Genomic DNA, 18,238 nt, shown 5'->3' with positions numbered 1-18,238 from the left:
TAGTGAAGTGTCATTCAAACTCATTGCAACATCTAGACTAGTCCACGTTCAGCTATGTAACCCATATTGAAAAATCAAATAACAAAACAAACCAATGTGCTCCTTAAAGGGATACTCCACTTTTTTTGGAAATAAGCTCATTTTACAACTCCCCCAGAGTTAAACAGTTGAGTTTTACCGTTTTCGAATCCATTCAGCCGATCTCCGGGTCTGGCGGTACCACTTTTAGCATAGCTTAGCATAATGAATTGAACCGGACAAGACCATTAGCATCTCTCTCAAAAAAATGACCAAAGAGTTTCGATATTTTTCCTATTTAAAACTCGACTCTTCTGTAGTTACATCGTGTAATAAGACCGACGGAAAATGTAAAGTTTCAATTTTCTAGGCTGATATGGCTAGGAACTATACTCTCAAAATCGCACCTTTTCATTTTCCGTCCGTCTTAGTACACGATGTAACTCTTTGGTCATTTTTTTGAGAGAGATGCTAATGGTCTTGTCCGGTTCAATTCATTATGCTAAGCTATGCTAAAAGTGGTACCGCCAGACCCGGAGATCGACTGAATGGATTCGAAAACGGTAAAACTCAACTGTTTAACTCTGGGGGAGTTGTAAAATGAGCTTATTTCCAAAAAAGTGGAGTATCCCTTTAACTCTCTGGGTCAGAGCTTTCCTGTCTACTCCAAACTTCTTGGACAGATACGACAGGTTTCTGATGGCTCCTTCTTTGTATAGATGACATGCCTCTTTCATCTTTGGGCATACACTATAGTTTCGTCTAGCTTTTGTCATCTTAAGACTGTAAAAATAAGTTTATTAATCATTTTTTTGAAGATTAACATAGTGACAACCATCAGTTAATATTTAAATTCTGATTATTAAGTATTTACATAGACGTTTAATGTGGGTGAGCTTAAAGGGAGCACACACTGTGCTTAATTGGAGCAAAAACATTTTTTAATTAATAAATATTAAATTAAAATTTAAAGGAAAATATTTAGCTAAATTAATAATCTAGGTAATGTATTAAGTTTATACCAATTTTAATATGAACAACTATTATAGACAATATCTATGAAATTATGCTTTTTCTAGTTGATGTCACACTGAAGCTGTGTGATTGTCATAGTAGTGCACCCTTTAAGCTCACCTAACAATAATATGAATTCTTTAAAAATTACAGCAGTTTAAAACCACAGACTATCAATAAAATGTAAAATTATAATATTATGGATTTAAAAGTACAAGCCATTAATTCCTGTGAAGTAATATATTAATGTAGCACACAATCTTATACAGCTAGTAAGCTAGCTATGTTCGTAGCATCTGGGCTATGTTGCTAAAACTATCTTTTAGATCTAACTGTAATTATTTCCCACATCCAGGTTCCAGGTTATAATATTCAAAAGTCTAAACATTAATCTCTTAATTTTGCAATAAGAAGATGTACTTCTTCAAAGTAAAGGCTTAAACATATAAAAAAATGCACATCTGAGGGGCTCCTCTTCTGGTGAAAGTTTTCAGACAGCTTTGAAAATAGCCGCCAGACAGTGTGAACACATGGACACACATATCTCAGTGTGCAATGGTCTGATTGGTTTAAAATTACAGGAGGTATATAGTAACAAACACATCAATTGGTTAATATATCAAATAGGATAATACATTGCTGTTTCTTTTTATAATCTGAGCTCCAAGATGGTAGTGTGCTTAATGGGTACTTGAGCTTAATAGGTACGTTTACCCTACTTGTTAGCATTCCTGAGAGTCATAAAACATCCTATCTGATCGCGGCCATGGCAACCAGGCCCCTTTCGCCCCGCCTGGGGGGTTGGGACCCTGCTCTCGGATGGAAGTTTTAAAGATTTGTGTGTGCCTATGGCAAATAATTGTGTCTGATTTGTCTCAGTCGCTACAGCGTAGAGGCTCCGGCGTAGATCCGACGCAGAAGTATAAATTGTGTCTAAGATATCTCTAATACATAAAATAAGCTTGACCAGAGTTATTTTGGGGAGAAGAATTTATTGAAGGTAGTAGTGTAGCACAGTTTCTTCAGCAATGATTTTAGCGTCTCGGCCTTCAAACGATCTTAACCCAAAGTTCTGTCTCTGGAGCTGAACTTTATACCAGAGACTCAGTACACAAGATTGAATACACAAGATGTGTGTGCCGTCTGACCTACACCTATCAGTTCCTATGGGCCATTTGGTTCACACCTTCACAGACACTGTTTCAGTTTATTGCATCTTAGGGTGCCGTGAAAATGTAAATGCCTTTGACTAAAGTTAACTGAAATACACATAGGTCAAATCATATCATATCTTGTAAAATAGTGAAATTGCTCCGGAACTCGGTGAAGTGAGCTCCACATTCTCCACTATTGGCTGTCGCTCACGAAATTCGCTGCTCTTTTGCATGAAGTTGAAATTTCTGAGCTTTTGTTGTGTGACTCCCGTCGCGTGACATGCCTCCTTTCTGTCGCCAAGGGTCACTGTTGCTCATGTCGCCGGAAGTCGCCAGCGCTCCATTGAAAATTAATGGGATCATGTCACAATGTCGCTGTGTGTTACTGGCGGTGTGAATGGGGCTTAACACAGCTGCTGAGGGAGTGATCGTAATTAGCAATCTCTTAATTTTTTTCCTCTCCTGGAAAGCCATGGAAAGGCAATAGGGGATTTTATTTTTAATTCATTGTTGGATCAATTGGTAATGCAAAAATTACATTTTGATTGGTCTCTTGACTCTCCCATATACATCTATAGCCGTTTACCCTGCTAAAGTTTACTTCAAGTCAGAAAAGTGCAAAGGGTTCAGTGTTCATTAGTAAATCTCTGTTGAGCGGGTGATTTAGTGTGTTTGCATAGAAGCTGATGGAATCATGCTCTAATTTGCCTATATGCATGAACACAATTCATTATAGCTCATGTAATTGTGTAGCGTGATTAAAGCGACATGCAGGTCCTTTTTTGGAAAGGTCTTGAAAACGTTATTAAAAAGTATTACATTTGAAGTGCTAATACCTACAGATTCCCTGTAGCAGATCAGATTTAGTGGCTGTAGTTATAAAGGAGGTGTTAATGAGGTGTGAAATAAAAAAAAAAAAATTTTGCAATTGTCCTTATTTATTTTCATCGTTTTAATGTTTTCATTCCAGGCCTGATGAAAGTGGAAGAGGAAATACCACATCTGAATGAAGTGGAGGAGAAACATCAACATCAGAAAGCTCATGATGTCCCCGCTGAAGAAAAGCTGTTAAGGTGCTCCAAAACTGAAAAGAGTTGCTCACAAAGCAGCATTCAAATGACCGAAGTCAAAAAGCCTTTCACCTGTTCTCAGTGTGGAAACACTTTCACATCTAAAGGATACCTTCAAAAGCACATGTTAATTCATTCTGGAATAAAGCCTTTTGCCTGCTCTCAGTGTAGAAAGACTTTCATACGTAAAGAAAGTCTGAAGAAACACATGTTGATTCATGCTGGAATAAAGCCTTTCACCTGCTCTCAGTGTGGCAAGAGTTTTACACAGAAAACACACCTTAATGATCATTTGGTAACTCACACTTCAGAAAAGCCTTTCACTTGCCCTCAGTGTGGAAATACTTTCACACGTAAAGGATACTTTAAGACTCACATGTTAAGTCATGCTGGAATAAAACCTTTCACCTGCTCCCAGTGTGAAAGTTCTTTCATATGTAAAGGAAGCTTGAAGAAGCACATGTTAATTCATACTGGAATAAAGCCTTTCACCTGCTCTCAGTGTGGAATGAGTTTTACACAGAAGAGACAACTTAGTCATCATGTGCTTATTCACACTTCAGAAAAACCTTTCACCTGCTCTCAGTGTGGAAAGACTTTCATACGTAAAGGAAGCCTGAAGAAGCACATGTTAATTCATGCTGGAATAAAGCCTTTCACCTGCTCCCAGTGTGGCAAGAGTTTTACACAGAAAACACACCTTAATGATCATTTGGTAACTCACACTTCAGAAAAGCCTTTTACTTGCCCTCAGTGTGGAAACGCTTTCACACGTAAAGGATACTTTAAGACTCACATGTTAATTCATGCTGGAATAAAGCCTTTCACCTGCTCCCAGTGTGAAAACTCTTTCATATGTAAAGGAAGCTTGAAGAAGCACATGTTAATTCATACTGGAATAAAGCCTTTCACCTGCTCTCAGTGTGGAAAGAGTTTCACACAGAAGAGACGACTTAATGATCATGTGCTAATTCACACTTCAAAAACGCCTTTCATCTGCCCTAAGTGTGGAAAGACTTTTATACGTAAAGAAAGCCTGAAGAAGCACACGTTAATTCATGCTGGAATAAAGCCTTTCACCTGCTCCCAGTGTGGGAAAAGTTTTACACAGAAAACTCACCTTAATGATCATTTGGTAACTCACACTTCAGAAAAGCCTTTCACTTGCCCTCAGTGTGGAAATACTTTTACACGTAAAGGATACTTTAAGACTCACATGTTAATTCATGCTGGAATTAAGCCTTTCACCTGCTCTCAATGTGAAAACTCTTTCGTATGTAAAGGAAGCCTGATGAAGCACATGTTAATTCATACTGGAATAAAGCCTTTCACCTGCTCTCAGTGTGGAAGTAGTTTCACCTGTAAAAAAACATTTAATATTCATGTGAGAATTCACACTTAAGAGATACCTTATGCATGTCATCTGTGTGAGAAGAGATTTAAATGGAACTGTGGTGTCATCTGCACTCTCTCACTCTGCTGTATGGCAATTTAACTGTGATCACTGCAGTAAAACATTTGCTTTGCCATCATTACTGAAGAACCACCAGAAGTACATAGGCTACCTAATAAAAAGCCTTACGTCTGTCCTGTTTGTGGAAGAACATTTCTAAGGGTTGTCTCTTTTTAAAGACACTAGAAAATAAATGAGGATGTGAAAAACTTGTGTGTACTGTATCAGTAAGATTTTAACGGTATTACTGCTCTTACCGATACTGATTATCGATCCAGTACTTTAACAGTATTGAATCTTTTTGTAATAATTTAGAAAATAACATTGCTTTATATTTTTTTTGACAGGTTAAATAAATATCTATGGTAAACAAAACATCAATGTTCGAGCAAATCACTATTATAGAAACAAAACAAATGAATATAAAATATCTATTTGTAAATACACCACTGTGAATACATAAGCTACAATAAGCACAAAGACACAAAGTACTAAAAAGTACTAAAAATACAAATTAAATAAATATTGCTTTAAGTTTTTTCAGAAAGGTCTACTTACAGAGTCAGGTAGTAGTCCACAAAAGAAATCTAATAAATTAATCAAATGTAAAAATAACACTTGCATAGTTTTTAGTGTAAATTGATACATAAGCTACGAAAATATAAATTGATAACTGCCAGGCCCGGGGTGGGTAATCGGGAGAATTCCCGGTGGGCCGCTTCACTTTTGGGCTGGTCGGGGATTTTTTTTATTATTATTATTTTTTTCACATTTGTCACGTTAGTTGGTTGGGTCCATAGCCCGTCTTTTCCAAAACTTTTTCTCAGGTAGGCTACCGCGGCACCGCCGGCGCCTATCGATAGCTGGGCCGGCCCTACCGTAACGGTACGCGTCAGGGAGGATGGATGGGAGGAAGAGGCCAGGAGGTATGGAAGCTTGTTTCCTCAGAATTGCGAGACATAAAGTCAGAATTGCATGAAACAAAGTCGCAATTGCGTTTTATAAAGTCAGAATTGTGAGATATAAAGTCAGAATTGCGTGAAATAAAGTCGCAATTGCGTGTTATAAAGTCAGAATTGTGAGATATAAAGTCAGAATTGCGTTAAAAATAGTCGCAATTGCTTCTTATAAAGTCAGAATTGCGAGATATAGAGTCAGAATTGTGTGATATAAAGTCGCAATTGCGTGTTATAAAGTCAGAATTGCGAGATATAAAGTCAGAATTGTGTGAAATAAAGTCGCAATTGCTTCTTTTAAAGTTTAAGTTAATTATTATTTAACCTTTACATTATTTGTTGAACCATGGTATTAATACAAACTACACAATAGTAAGAGCTGAACTGTTGCTTCATTTATCCAGTTTGGAAAAAGAGCTAATTTGGAATTCCACCATGGAAAAAGTGGGCCGGTCTTGGGCCTGAAACTCCCGGGCTGAAAAGTGGCCCCACTCTGGCCCTGATAGCTGCTGAAGTTATTCAGCCAAGATCTTCTCTTTTGTTGTTTGATCAACATTAACACGGACTGCAGCAGGTCTTTTATGGCTGCTGTCACTTTAAGACATAATGCACAGATCCATGTTGATGCTGTGATGGATTTTTAATAGATAAGATAGTAAACTATCTTTTACCAATTGCTTGCTTTACCAATTGAACCAATCATATTGATAGAAGGTGACATGAGTTAAGTCTTGACTTGGTAACAATGAATTTTATTTGTTGTGTCTGTCTTTATCCTATAAAACCTGTTTGTATTCCTGTTTGCTGGTGGGATTCTATCTGAAATTTTTCTGAGATCCTCCGGCCATGATTAAATCTTCTTCTTGGGGGATTCTCTGAGAACTACTCGTGAACTCTCCCAGCCATGATTAAAGCATTTGAAGGACATTTGCTAAAGTCTGTCTTAGTGCTGGGCGGTTTGACCAAAAATCAACATCACGGTTTTTTTCTAAATTATACCGGTTTCACGGTTTTTACCGGGGTTTTTTTGTGTGTTTTTTTTTTCTCAAGCATGATGGGTGTTTACCACATTTTCTACTGAGTGAGAGAGGAAATAGTGCAGTAGATTTACTTATAATGCCCTATTTTATTGTCATGAGTGAATATTATAGAAAAAATCCACACTAATATTAATAATACAGGTTTGCAAGGCTGTTTACAAAGAGGTGCCAGCAGGACGCGCTTTAGGAGCGGCAGAAACAGTGGTTTCCCCGGTAACGGCTGTACACAAAGCAGCAACGCTCATAAACACTGCTTTATCAGGAAAGATAAAGAAAGATTCAATCGTAATAACAAAGAAACTTTTCTTAAGACCGTCAGTTCACTTCAGATACGTTAATACAGTATAAAAACACGCGCGCCGCAAGAAAAAAAGACTCTCACCCCCACACGTCTCGTGCCCATTCTAGTCAATGCTTGTGTTTCAGATCGAAGCTTCCCAGAAGCGGCTCTCCGCGCCGCTTCGCTAAATATAGGCGCCTGGTCTATTTTGACGCACCACGTGGAGGACGGAATAAAACCTTGTCGCAGCTGTAATGCGCCGCAGACGTGTGTTGTAAATGAGGGGTGAGACTGTGTCGCGCAGCGCCGCGTTCCGATTAAAGCGACATACACCGGTTTTGCGGTATATTAAAAATTCATATCGTAACAAAAATAAACAGCGGTATTCGGTATGAACCGGTAAACCGCCCAGCACTAGTCTGTCTGTTTATTATTGCTGCGCAGCAAGTTAGTTAGGGGAACAAGTAAGAGTATGGGATTAGACCACTTAGCCGACGTCGATGTGTAGACGCGCTAGGGTATAGGATTAGACTCAGCCGACGTTGATGTGTAGATGCGCTGGAGTATAAATAGTATAGGAAACTAATGTCGACTGTAGAAGTTAGGGGAAGTCTATTGTAGACGAGACCCAGGTAGACTTAGGTCAGGTGCGAAATAGGGGAAAAATCTACCACAATGCCTAGACAAACTTTTCTCATTGCATGGGTTTGAGTCTTGCCTCGCTGCACTTGTGGGGGTGCTTTTTGTAAAGAGAGCAACTCCGCCCCCCCATGCTTTGCCGTTCTCTTCTTCTCTGGAGCTTGAGAGGAGTTAACAGCAGAGTCGCGGGGCCGAGCATATATTATTAAGTGAGTTCACGATGGTCCAGATCTGCGTGCGTCAATCTCCCCACAATGAGTAGATCCCCCTGTGCTTTTCTCCTGCGAAGACAAGCGCCCTTGTCTGGTGCGAGCTGTTTAGTCTCTTTATCTGGGTTCTGAGGAGGAATTTGTTAATAACACTTTGTCATTGGCAGCTTCTGATGTGGCGGAGTGGTCGAACGGTCGGATGGAGGACTCCCCTCTGCCACCTAAGGAGCCAGGTGATGTCAGGCCTGGTCTGGACGCCAAACTTATCCATGTCTTGACTGAGGCTGATGAAGAGCCCTGCTTATAGTGGTGGGATTCAGCCGTCCACAGCCACCTTGATAAGGAGTTCCTGCAGTTGGGGCACAGCCTGCGCGCCCCTGCAGAGAACTGCTTTGTTCTTTCCCAAAGATCGTGATGAACTGACCAAGTTGTGTCGGAAGTACGCATCCTGACCTATCTTGACGACTGTCTAGTCTTGATCTTGATCCAGCCAGTCTGGGGCTCAGGACCGTACATACCATATGCAACACCTCTATCTCAGGGTGACCCACGGTTGCGCCAGGGCCCTTATCCACTGTAAATCAGCCCATCTGTACCAGTTGGGTGTGGATCTCTAAATCGGGTTGGGGCACCCTGTGCAATCGGGAGGTTGACACCTGGATGGGCCTGTGGCACATCAACTGACAAATTATATCAAATGATGGCAGTACTCTCCAGGGGCCAGAGGGTGTCCAGTTTGGGGACCACACAATTTCATCTCTGCTTTTTGTGGACAATGTTGTCGTGCTGGCCCCATCAGACTTCAGCGTTCACTGGGGCGGTTTGCAGCCGAGTGTGAAGCGACTGGGATGAGAATCGGCACCTCCAAATCTGAGGCCATGGTTCTCAGTCGGAAAAGGGTTGCTTGCCCACTTCAGGTTGGTGGAGAGTTCCTGCCTCAAGTGGAGGAGTTCAAGTATCTCGGGGTCTTGTTCACGAGTGAGGGAAGGATGGATCAGGAGATTGACAGATGGATCAGTGCAGCTTCTGCAGTAATGCGGTCGATGTACCGGACTGTCGTGGTGATTTACCGGTCAATCTACGTTCCTACTCTCACCTATGGTCATGAGCTGTGGGTCATGACCGAAAGGACAAGATACCGGATACAGGCGGCCAAAATGAGCTTTCTCCGCAGGGTGGCTGGGCGATCCCTTAGAGATAGGGTGATAAGCTCGGTCACTCGGGAGGAGCTCAGAGTAGAGCCGCTGCTCCTCCACATCGAGAGGGGTCAGCTGAGGTGGCTCGGGCATCTGTTCCGGATGCCTCCTGGACACCTTCCCGGGAGGGACTATGTCTCCCAGCTGGCCTGGGAACGCCTCGGTGTCCCCCCGGAAGAGCTAGAGGAAGTGTCTAGGGAGAGGGAAGTCTGGGCATCTCTGCTTAGACTGCTGCTCCTGCGACCCAGCCCCGGATAAGCGGAAGAAGATGGATGGATGGATGGATGGATGGATGGTATAGACACAAAAATGGTGCATTTTTGCTCAACCATTAAAAAAGTAACAAATTTAACATACTATATAAAATATCTGTGGGTTACTTTGAGCTAAAACTTCATATACACACTTTGGGGACATCAGAGATTTATTTTAATCTTGTGAAAGGGGCATTATACCACCCCTTTAAAACAAAACAAACAGTCACAAGATGATTGATGAAGGTTTGTTCAGAAGTTGAATGAGTGAAGACAAACACAGTTGAAGTAGTTTTATTTTCACATCCAGGGGTTAAAACTGACCAGTCAAAATCAAGTATTTCAGAAATTCATAGAAATATTATTATTATGTAATATGTTTAATTTTAAAGACATTTTATTTACTTTTGTTACTATAAACTGTTTTTGTTCACCACTTGATGTCATTTATTTATTTTTGTTCCAGATTAAACATTCTGCAACATTATAGAATAACATTTGATTTTGTCACATATCATGTATTATATATATAATACATGACCTGCATTCTGGTCTAAATCTTTGTTCACATACAGTAGTGAACGTGTTTGGCTTTGAACAAATGCCACACACCATGAACACACACCCGGAGCAGTGGGCAGCCAGTGCTGCGGCGCCCAAGGAGAGATATTGGGGGTTAGGTGGGCACCTTGTGGGTAATGAAAGTGGAAGAGATCGCTGTTCATTCACTCCCCCCATCTACATTTCCTGTCTGTACCAAGACTCGAACCCCGTGACCTTCTGGTTACAAGTCCGATTCTCTAACCATTAGGCCACAACTGCAACTTCTTGGAAGGTTTATTTTTGGGGGTTATTTGGTAGAACTTCAGACAAACTTGGGAATTTTTTTGACATTTTTTAATTTGTACAGTCTGACAGTCACTCGAGTCTCTCCCTTGCATTTTAATTTGAATAAGGGTGTTTATGCAACTACAGTCACTTTTAAGTCCTAGCAGTGAATTTTTAGATTTATGTTAAAATTTGTCATATGATGCTTGATAAATAAAACAGTGTTATTACACTCCTTGACATAAAAATAATTACTCATTAATGTTATTTAATGAAAAATTATGAAGGATTTATTGGTCGAAATGCCAATTTTGTTCATGTCCCACCACTGTGGTCTCAGTGCTGAGATACATAAAATGAGCTAATCCTTTTACAATGACATATTTCAAATTAATTTGTTATATATAAATATTACTTTGCAGCATCTTAAAGTTTTTTTTTTTTTTTTTTTTTTTTTTTTACTGATCATTTATATGATTTTTTTCCCCCACATCTAAATGCAAACAAATCTAAAAAAATAGCACATGGGCACATGTGACATGGCTGACAGATTGTACCACATTAGGTCACTCACAAGATCCAGAAAAATGAGTTAAAGATCATCATATAGTTCGAAATGTCCAATTACTAAGCTGTATGGCTTAGTAAACTCTAAGCTGTAAGGCTCTAAGCCAATCAGATTCAAGAACCAGAAAGAACTTGAATAAATGTTTATTTTATATTTGACTGTTTAGGATAGAAATGTTAAATGGCCGTCAAATAATCAGGCAAACTAATAAGCTTTTGTCTAATTTTGCCATTTTGAATTGGAAATAGGCCTATATAATTTACTTGATTCATATATTGTAATAATTGGTAAATGTCAATGTGACAGGACAAGAAACATTAACGAAGCAGTTTTCAACATAGTAATGAATGTGTACATATTGTGTATGAATTTAATAAACTTATTTACCTAGTGTTCTTAGCCTTCAGTAAATTATTTTGTCTAAGAAAATGGTTTATAAAACAGGCCAAATATCAGTTGACGCTATGTTTACTTTCTTCACTGACACATTAAAAAAAGTCAAATCAGTCAAAGCTCAGTGGAAGAGACATGTCAAGAAAAGGAGACTGACAGAAAAGGAAAGAGTGATGGATATGAGGGAGAGAGCATGTATTGACAAATAATCTACTGCCCACTGTTATGTGTTTTTTAAAGCTATTTCTTATTGACGCTTCACACTCCAGTCCAGTGGGTGGCGGTAAGACACAGCTTTTGTTTTCCAACCACCATTAAACCGCAGAGGAAGAAGATTAGTGTTGTTCAGCATGATCTCTGTTGTTTTGTTGTAGTACTGGCTGAATACAAACAGTTAGATATGTACTTTTAGTATAAAGATACTATTTTTGAATCAGGCCTGTAATATTCCTATCCTCATAGAAGTGACTAAGTTTTGAAGCAAGCAGGAATATCTTGAGGAGTATCAACTGAACTGAGATCTGCTGCTGTGAAGATGGTGTTTGTTAAAGAGGAGAGTGAGGAGGACATGAGTGAACCAGAACCCTGGAGAATAAAACATGAGGAACAAGGAGGTTGGTGTCTATTCTTCATTCATCTTCATAAAACAAAGCTTTATTTTTTATTTGAATTGCTTTTTGGAATCTCAAAACTGTGTTGAACTCAGAGCGTGTGCGACTCTATAGATTTACTTTGTTTCTGCATTAGCGTAATATCAAACATTTGTCTGGACAAAGGTTTAGGCTACCTGTTATACAGAAGTCTTCCTGCTGTTTTTTTCTACCTAAATAAAAGCCCCAAGTTCTTACGAATAAAAGTAAATTAAGTCAAAAAATATATTACTATTGTTATATTGTACTCCCAAATTAAAATGTAGGGTAGAATGGGGGAAACGCCCCCTTTGTGTAAACCCCTACTGTTTTCTCCCAATATAATCAATAGATGGTCAACATACACTTTTTTTTAAATCTGTTTTTAGTCTAAATGTTTTAATAATATTTTTTTTTTTTGCTAAAACATTTTATAACAGGAAAACTCTTTATAATTATGTAATTGTCAATGAAAACTAGGATAACTATTCTAGACTCATTTGACTTTTGCTTCACAGAAAAAATACAGTCCTTAACGGATTTTACCCCACTCTACCCTATTATTATTATTAGCCCATACATTTGTATTTTTCAGTGCAATCGTAATATTGAAAAATAGCAATGTTTTATATACATTTTCTTCTTTAAACTGGGGTGGTTGAATGTGATTTCACTTTTTTAACTTTAGTTAGTGTGTAATGTTGCTGTTTGAGCATAACAACATCTGCAAAGTTACAACGCTCAAAGTTCAATACAAAGGGAGGTATTTGCTTTTAAAGAAATAATTTTCTAAGGACTACAGCAAACGGTCAGTAGGGACTACAAGACATTCCTCCAGGGTTAGTGACATCACTAACCCCAACATTTACATAAACCCCTCCTCTGGGAACACAATAAATAAAGGGGGCGAGGCCATTTTATGTTTCTTTGGAGAAGAGTTGTTTTGGTTGTAGAGTGTCGTTGCCGCTATGCCGTCGAAACGCTGTTATTTTCACCCAGATTGCAGGTCCACTTTGTTCAGTCTTACAATTTATTTTTAACTCGGTCCCTCATAAATATAATCCAAATGTCGCTCTCTGTGCTGCACATTTTCTGGAAGAAAGCTTCCTCAATCTACATGAGTTAAATGCAGGATTCGAACAACGGCTTGTCCTGAAAGAGCGAGCAGTTCCAACTTTAAAAAGAGAAGCTGCTGTTTACGAGCCACAACCTGCAAGTATGATTTTTTCATTGGTGTGTTTTCCTGTAATAGTTCGTATTGTTAATTGTACGTTGTAGCAAGGAAGTAAACTAAGGACAACGCTGTTTGGCTCCACAAACCAGTTTGTTAAATGCTAATTTACTTATCCGACAAACACATACAAACTTATGTTTAATATCACCAGTGCAGCGAACTTGGAATGTTTGTGGTTGTTGTCGTTTATGCGATCAGTGTAAATTATTATTTGATTATAGCTTTTATGTATTGTTTAGCTACATGCTTGTTTATCTACAGGCATGCTAAACATGGTTATGTGTTCGTATTGGGCTAATAGTTCTGGCGACAGATATTTGGCTACAATTTTTTTAAATATACAAAAGTAACAGTGCCATATAGTCAGTAGCGATCACAATAGATCTGCAGTCTTAATAAAAAATACAATTCTGAAACGTCCTTTAACAGCCGTTCTTGAACAGGTTCTGCTCGATCCTCTCCACTAACATTCTCTGGGTCTGATTCGGGCTCAAATTGGTATGGCAATATTGACGCCGTTTTTTATAATACACCAAAGCACAAACTACCGGTAAGGGTAAGGGGCGTGACGTTTCCGAACAACGTGCACTTGGCGGTTAGCCACAACACACTGTGCCAGCTAACCAATCTGAGCCCATTGCGTATTTTTTTTTGGGGGGAGGCTTCATAGAACCCGGAAATCATTCGACCGTTTTTACAAGGAGGGACAGAGCAGTGTAGAATAATGGTTAAATATGTGAAAAGTAATGCAAATATTTAAAAAACGATGCATGGACACAATGTTACAGTGCACCCCACAAACACAATCACAATCAAGCCTTCGAAAAAAGGTGTTTTACCACCCTTTTAAAACTTTTCTGTTCTTTAATACTTTGCATTATTTTACCCTGGCACTAACTAAATTACAAAAAAAAAAATATATATATATACATACATGCATGAACACAATCCATTATAGCTCATGTAATCGTGTAGCGTGATTGAAGTGATGTGCTAGTCATACATTTTTTTTGGAAAGTTCTTGAAAATGGTATTACAAATATTAAGTGCTGAAGCCTGTAGACAGCTCATCAGATTCAGTGGATGTGGTTATAAAACCAACAGAGACGTGAAATAATGTAGATTAGACAAATACTTTTCACAATCCATCTAAGGGAACATTTATGTGACAATGATGTTCTAAAAATGTAGAAGTTTTCTATTTGCATTTTTAAAAAGCTCTCTGTACACTCAACATTGTCGAAATGATAACCGTTTGTGAAAACTGTGATGTCATGCGCACGAGTATTACGTGTTCAGTCTATAGTGTGTGTAGTGTTTCTTTACAAAGTGACATCGCCAACTATTGGCCTGGCATGAATAATACAGTGTTTTTAGTCGTTTTCGCAGATCCATGTAAACAGGGATTGATTTGGAAAAATATTTCAGTTTTTAGTACAGTGTTGTCATGTAAAAATATATATTTTTTATTTTCTATCTGTCCTAATTGTTTTCCTCATTTAAATGTTTTTATTTTAGGCCTGGTGAAAGTGAAAGAGGAAAGACAAGATCTGAATGAAGTGGAGGAGAAACATCAGCATCAGAAAGCTCATGATGCCACCGCTGGAGAAAAATCATTGAGTTGCTCCAAAACTGATAACAGTTGCTCACAAATCAGCATTCAAATGACAGAAGTCGAAAAGCCTTTCACCTGCTCTCAGTGTGGAAACACTTTCAAACATAAAAGAAGCCTTAAGACTCACATGATAATTCATGGTGGGAAAAATCCTTTCACCTGCTCCCAGTGTGGAAATACTTTCTCATGTAACGGAAGCCTGAAGAAGCACATGTTAATTCATAATGGAGAAAAGCCTTTCTCCTGCTCTCAGTGTGGAAAGAGTTTTACACAGAAAGCACACCTTAATTATCATTTGTTAATTCACACTTCAGAAAAGCCTTTCACCTGTTCTCAGTGTGGAAATACTTTTAGACGTAAAGCATACCTTGAGCATCACATGTTAATTCATACTGGGAAAAGGCCTTTCATCTGCTCTCAGTGTGGAAACTCTTTCACACGTAAAGGCAACCTTGAGAAGCACATGAGAATTCATGCTGGAATAAAGCCTTTCGTCTGCTCCCAGTGTGGAAAGTGTTTTATACATAAAGGACACCTTAATGATCATTTGGTAATTCACACTTCAGAAAAGCCTTTCATCTGCCCTCAGTGTGGAAACACTTTCACACGCAAAAGATACCTTGCGAATCACATGCTAGTTCATGCTGGAATAAAGCCTTTCACCTGCTCCCAATGTGGCAAGAGTTTTACACAGAGAAAACAACTTAATGAGCATGTGTCAATTCACACTGAAGAAAAGCCTTTCACCTGCTCTCACTGTGAAAAGACTTTCAGACGTAAAGTAAGCCTGAAGAAGCACATGTTGATTCATACTGGAATAAAGCCTTTCACCTGCTCTCAATAGCTATGTTTCCATCCACTTATTTTTATGCACATTTTGGGATATTGCAAAACAAACAAACAACAATACTGGATGGAAACACCAAGATGCGTATAAATGCGCTCAACTGAGTCAGATACATTTTTATGCGATACAAAAACAACCGCATAAACTATGATGGAAACACTTTTACCAAAAAAAATTCCTTGATACGCATCATAAAAGACATGTGACTGTGCGATGAGACGGCATAACTAGACCAACCAGTGGATCGATCTCGTAGCACAGTATCTGAAATGCTGTTTAGGTCATTCTGTTATTAAAGTGGTTTTGTATAATTCCCTCCCAGAAGCGCCTCACACGATTGTGTTCTCAAACACTAGGCATCTGAATGCAGGAAAACATGACAGAGTTTAATTCATTTACGGCCTCTGAGGTACAAGTAATACAAAAATTATTATATACAGTGGCTTTTACTGCAGCAACTTGACTGAGGCTGATGAAGAGCCCAGCTTGTAGTAGTTGGATTCAGAAGAGCACAGCCTGCGGGCCCCTGCTGAGAACTGCTTTGTTCTTTCCCAAAGATCATGATGAACTGACCAAGTTGTGTCGGTAGTATGCATCCTGATTTATCTTGACGACTGTCTAGTCTTGATCTTGATCTAGCCTGGAACTGGTAAATCAACTGACAAATTATATCAAATGATGGCAGTACTCTTCATGCCGTTCAGAGCTCAGGTCATAACACTCAATGCTCTTTCCTGTAGCTCAAACAGTAGAGCGTTGGTGCTTGCAACGCCAAGGTCATGGTCAAGGTCAAGGTCGTTGCTTCACATGGGAATGTAAAATGTGTACCTTGAAATGCAATGTAGGCCTACTGTAAGTCGCTTTGGATAAAAGCATCTGCCAAATGCATAAATGTAAATGCTCTTCTTGCTTCTGAGGATGAACAGTCGTTACATCTACTCTGCCCGGTCTGGGCCCTCAAGTGTATATATTAAGTGTTCAAATAAATTCCTGTGATCAGAGCAGCTGTTTTTTTTGTGTGTGTGCTTTGAAGGCCACTCTAATGGGCTGCCAATTATGCAGCAGAGACTATATCAGTGCCCTATAAGAGTGAGGGCTCACTCCACTGGTAGAATGGCCTCCTCCTGGGCGTAGGCAAATGAGGTGTCCATTGGTGACATCTGTGCAACAGTTTTACAACCTAGATTTCCCTGCTCTTCAATCATGGATTTTGACTATTTAAAACTAGTCCGCAGCCCCCGAAGGGTTCTGATGGACTAAGGTACCATGCCTTACAGAGCTCTGGCCTTGAAGGCCTGAACATGCTAGGCTGTGTTAAAGGAGTAATTCTCTTCAGAATTTAAATTTCATGATAATATACTCACCCCCATGAAATTAGAAATAAAAAAAAAGAAATTAGGGATTTTGAGGAAAACGTTCCAGGATTTTTCTCCATATAGTGACTTCAGAGGGTTGAAGGTCCAAATTGCAGTTTTAATGGAGCTTCAAAGTGCTCTACACGATCCCAGACGAAGAGGGTCTTATGTGCAGAGCTAGTGCAAGACAAGCATGTGGTTAAAAGGGCTCTGGCCCCAAGTGCCCTCGGGCTGGGCTCGCAGGACAGTCTCATATCACAGCACTATTGGATTGCTTTCCCCATAGCATCAGAGACTGATGGAATGCAAGTGAATCGTATTGAAAGGGAAAGTTACAGTTACTAATGTAACCTTGGGTTCCCTGAGATAACGGGAACGAACATTGCATACCTGGCTGTGCTTCTACACTCATGCACGAGTCAATGCTTGCCATTCCTTAGTCTAAAGAGTCTGACGATATGACATCCAGCTAATTGGCCCTAGATTACATTTGTAACCTAAACGTTTTGTAGCTGTAAATATATGTAGGATAAAAAAAAAAAATAAAAAAAAAACACTGTATTCATGTAATGCCAATTGTTTAATTTTTGTGTATAATGCTGATTCATTCTAGCTGTAAACCAAATTTAACAGTTTAGTTAATGAAAGTTAATAACACACACAGTTTCTGCCAATCTCATGTTAATCTTGTGTACCTTTAGAGTAGTATTGCGTTCTTCATATCTGAACAGTCTTTAGTTTTATCAGATTTATAAAAGACAGATACGCTTTACAGATTCTTTCTGTAAAACAGTCGAGCTCCTGGAGGCATGTCAAGTCAATTCACCTTAACTTAGGCTACGTTCACACTGCAGGGCTTAATGCTCAATTCAGATTTTTTTGAAAAAAATCGATTTTTTTGCAAGGCCGTTCACATTTCCAATTAAATGCGACCTTTTGTGATCTCCTGTGTGAACGTGAAATGACCCAGAAGTGACCCGCATGCGCAGAAGAGTACTGAACGGTCAACGACGTCACTTGTTGTTTGCGGAAGTAGCTAAACTTGAACTAACTGTGATTCCCTCACACACACACACACACACACACACACGAGCACGCGCAGCGACCGTTACACAAGAGCCAGACAGCAGCTGCTGACCTATCTAATATCAGATTCAGGACAAATAAGTTAACTTGTATAATGGCCGTGGGCTTTTTTAATTTATTTTTTTAATTAACGGGCTCGTCGAGGTCGACCCGTTCGGCAGATTTACCTCAGCTCGACGTATTAGCAGTCCGTTTTCAAACCGACGACTACAGAATTATGACGTTTTTCGCGTATCAATGACGTGCAGGTAGGATACATGCGACCTGGCCGTTCAGACTGAAGTCGCATTTGAAAAGATCGGATATGTATCGGATTTGGGACCACATACCCAAGTGGCCTGGGTCGCATTTGAAAAGATCGGATCTGTGTCGTTCAGACTGTCATGAAAAGATCAGATAC

At 39.3% G+C, this 18,238-nt stretch overlaps 2 protein-coding genes across 4 annotated transcripts in view; both read left to right on the top strand.

Moving 5' to 3' along the window:
* The window catches only part of LOC308691971 (uncharacterized protein), a 135,501-nt gene that overhangs the window by 18,012 nt on the left and 99,251 nt on the right, over positions 1-18,238 (top strand). The window contains exon 2 of one of the 3 annotated variants that reach the window (XM_081367595.1): positions 3,157-4,029. In XM_081367595.1, coding sequence (XP_081223721.1) covers positions 3,157-4,029 — 873 coding nt within the window. Of the gene's footprint in view, positions 1-3,156; positions 5,077-18,238 lie in introns of those variants that run through there. The other 2 variants (XM_081367593.1, XM_081367594.1) reach the window with 2 other exon arrangements.
* Positions 11,345-17,283, top strand: LOC308702563 (uncharacterized protein). Its single transcript, XM_081385520.1, has 2 exons — positions 11,345-11,686; positions 14,454-17,283. The coding sequence occupies exons 1-2, from the start codon at positions 11,608-11,610 to the stop codon at positions 15,392-15,394; spliced, it is 1,020 nt and encodes a 339-aa protein (XP_081241646.1). The 5' UTR covers positions 11,345-11,607; the 3' UTR covers positions 15,395-17,283.

Source organism: Scardinius erythrophthalmus (assembly GCF_964197995.2).
Source record: "Scardinius erythrophthalmus genome assembly, chromosome: 1".
NCBI lineage: Eukaryota > Metazoa > Chordata > Actinopteri > Cypriniformes > Leuciscidae > Scardinius > Scardinius erythrophthalmus.
The sequence above is the reverse complement of the archived record's forward strand: the minus strand, read 5'-3'. Positions and strand labels throughout refer to the sequence as shown.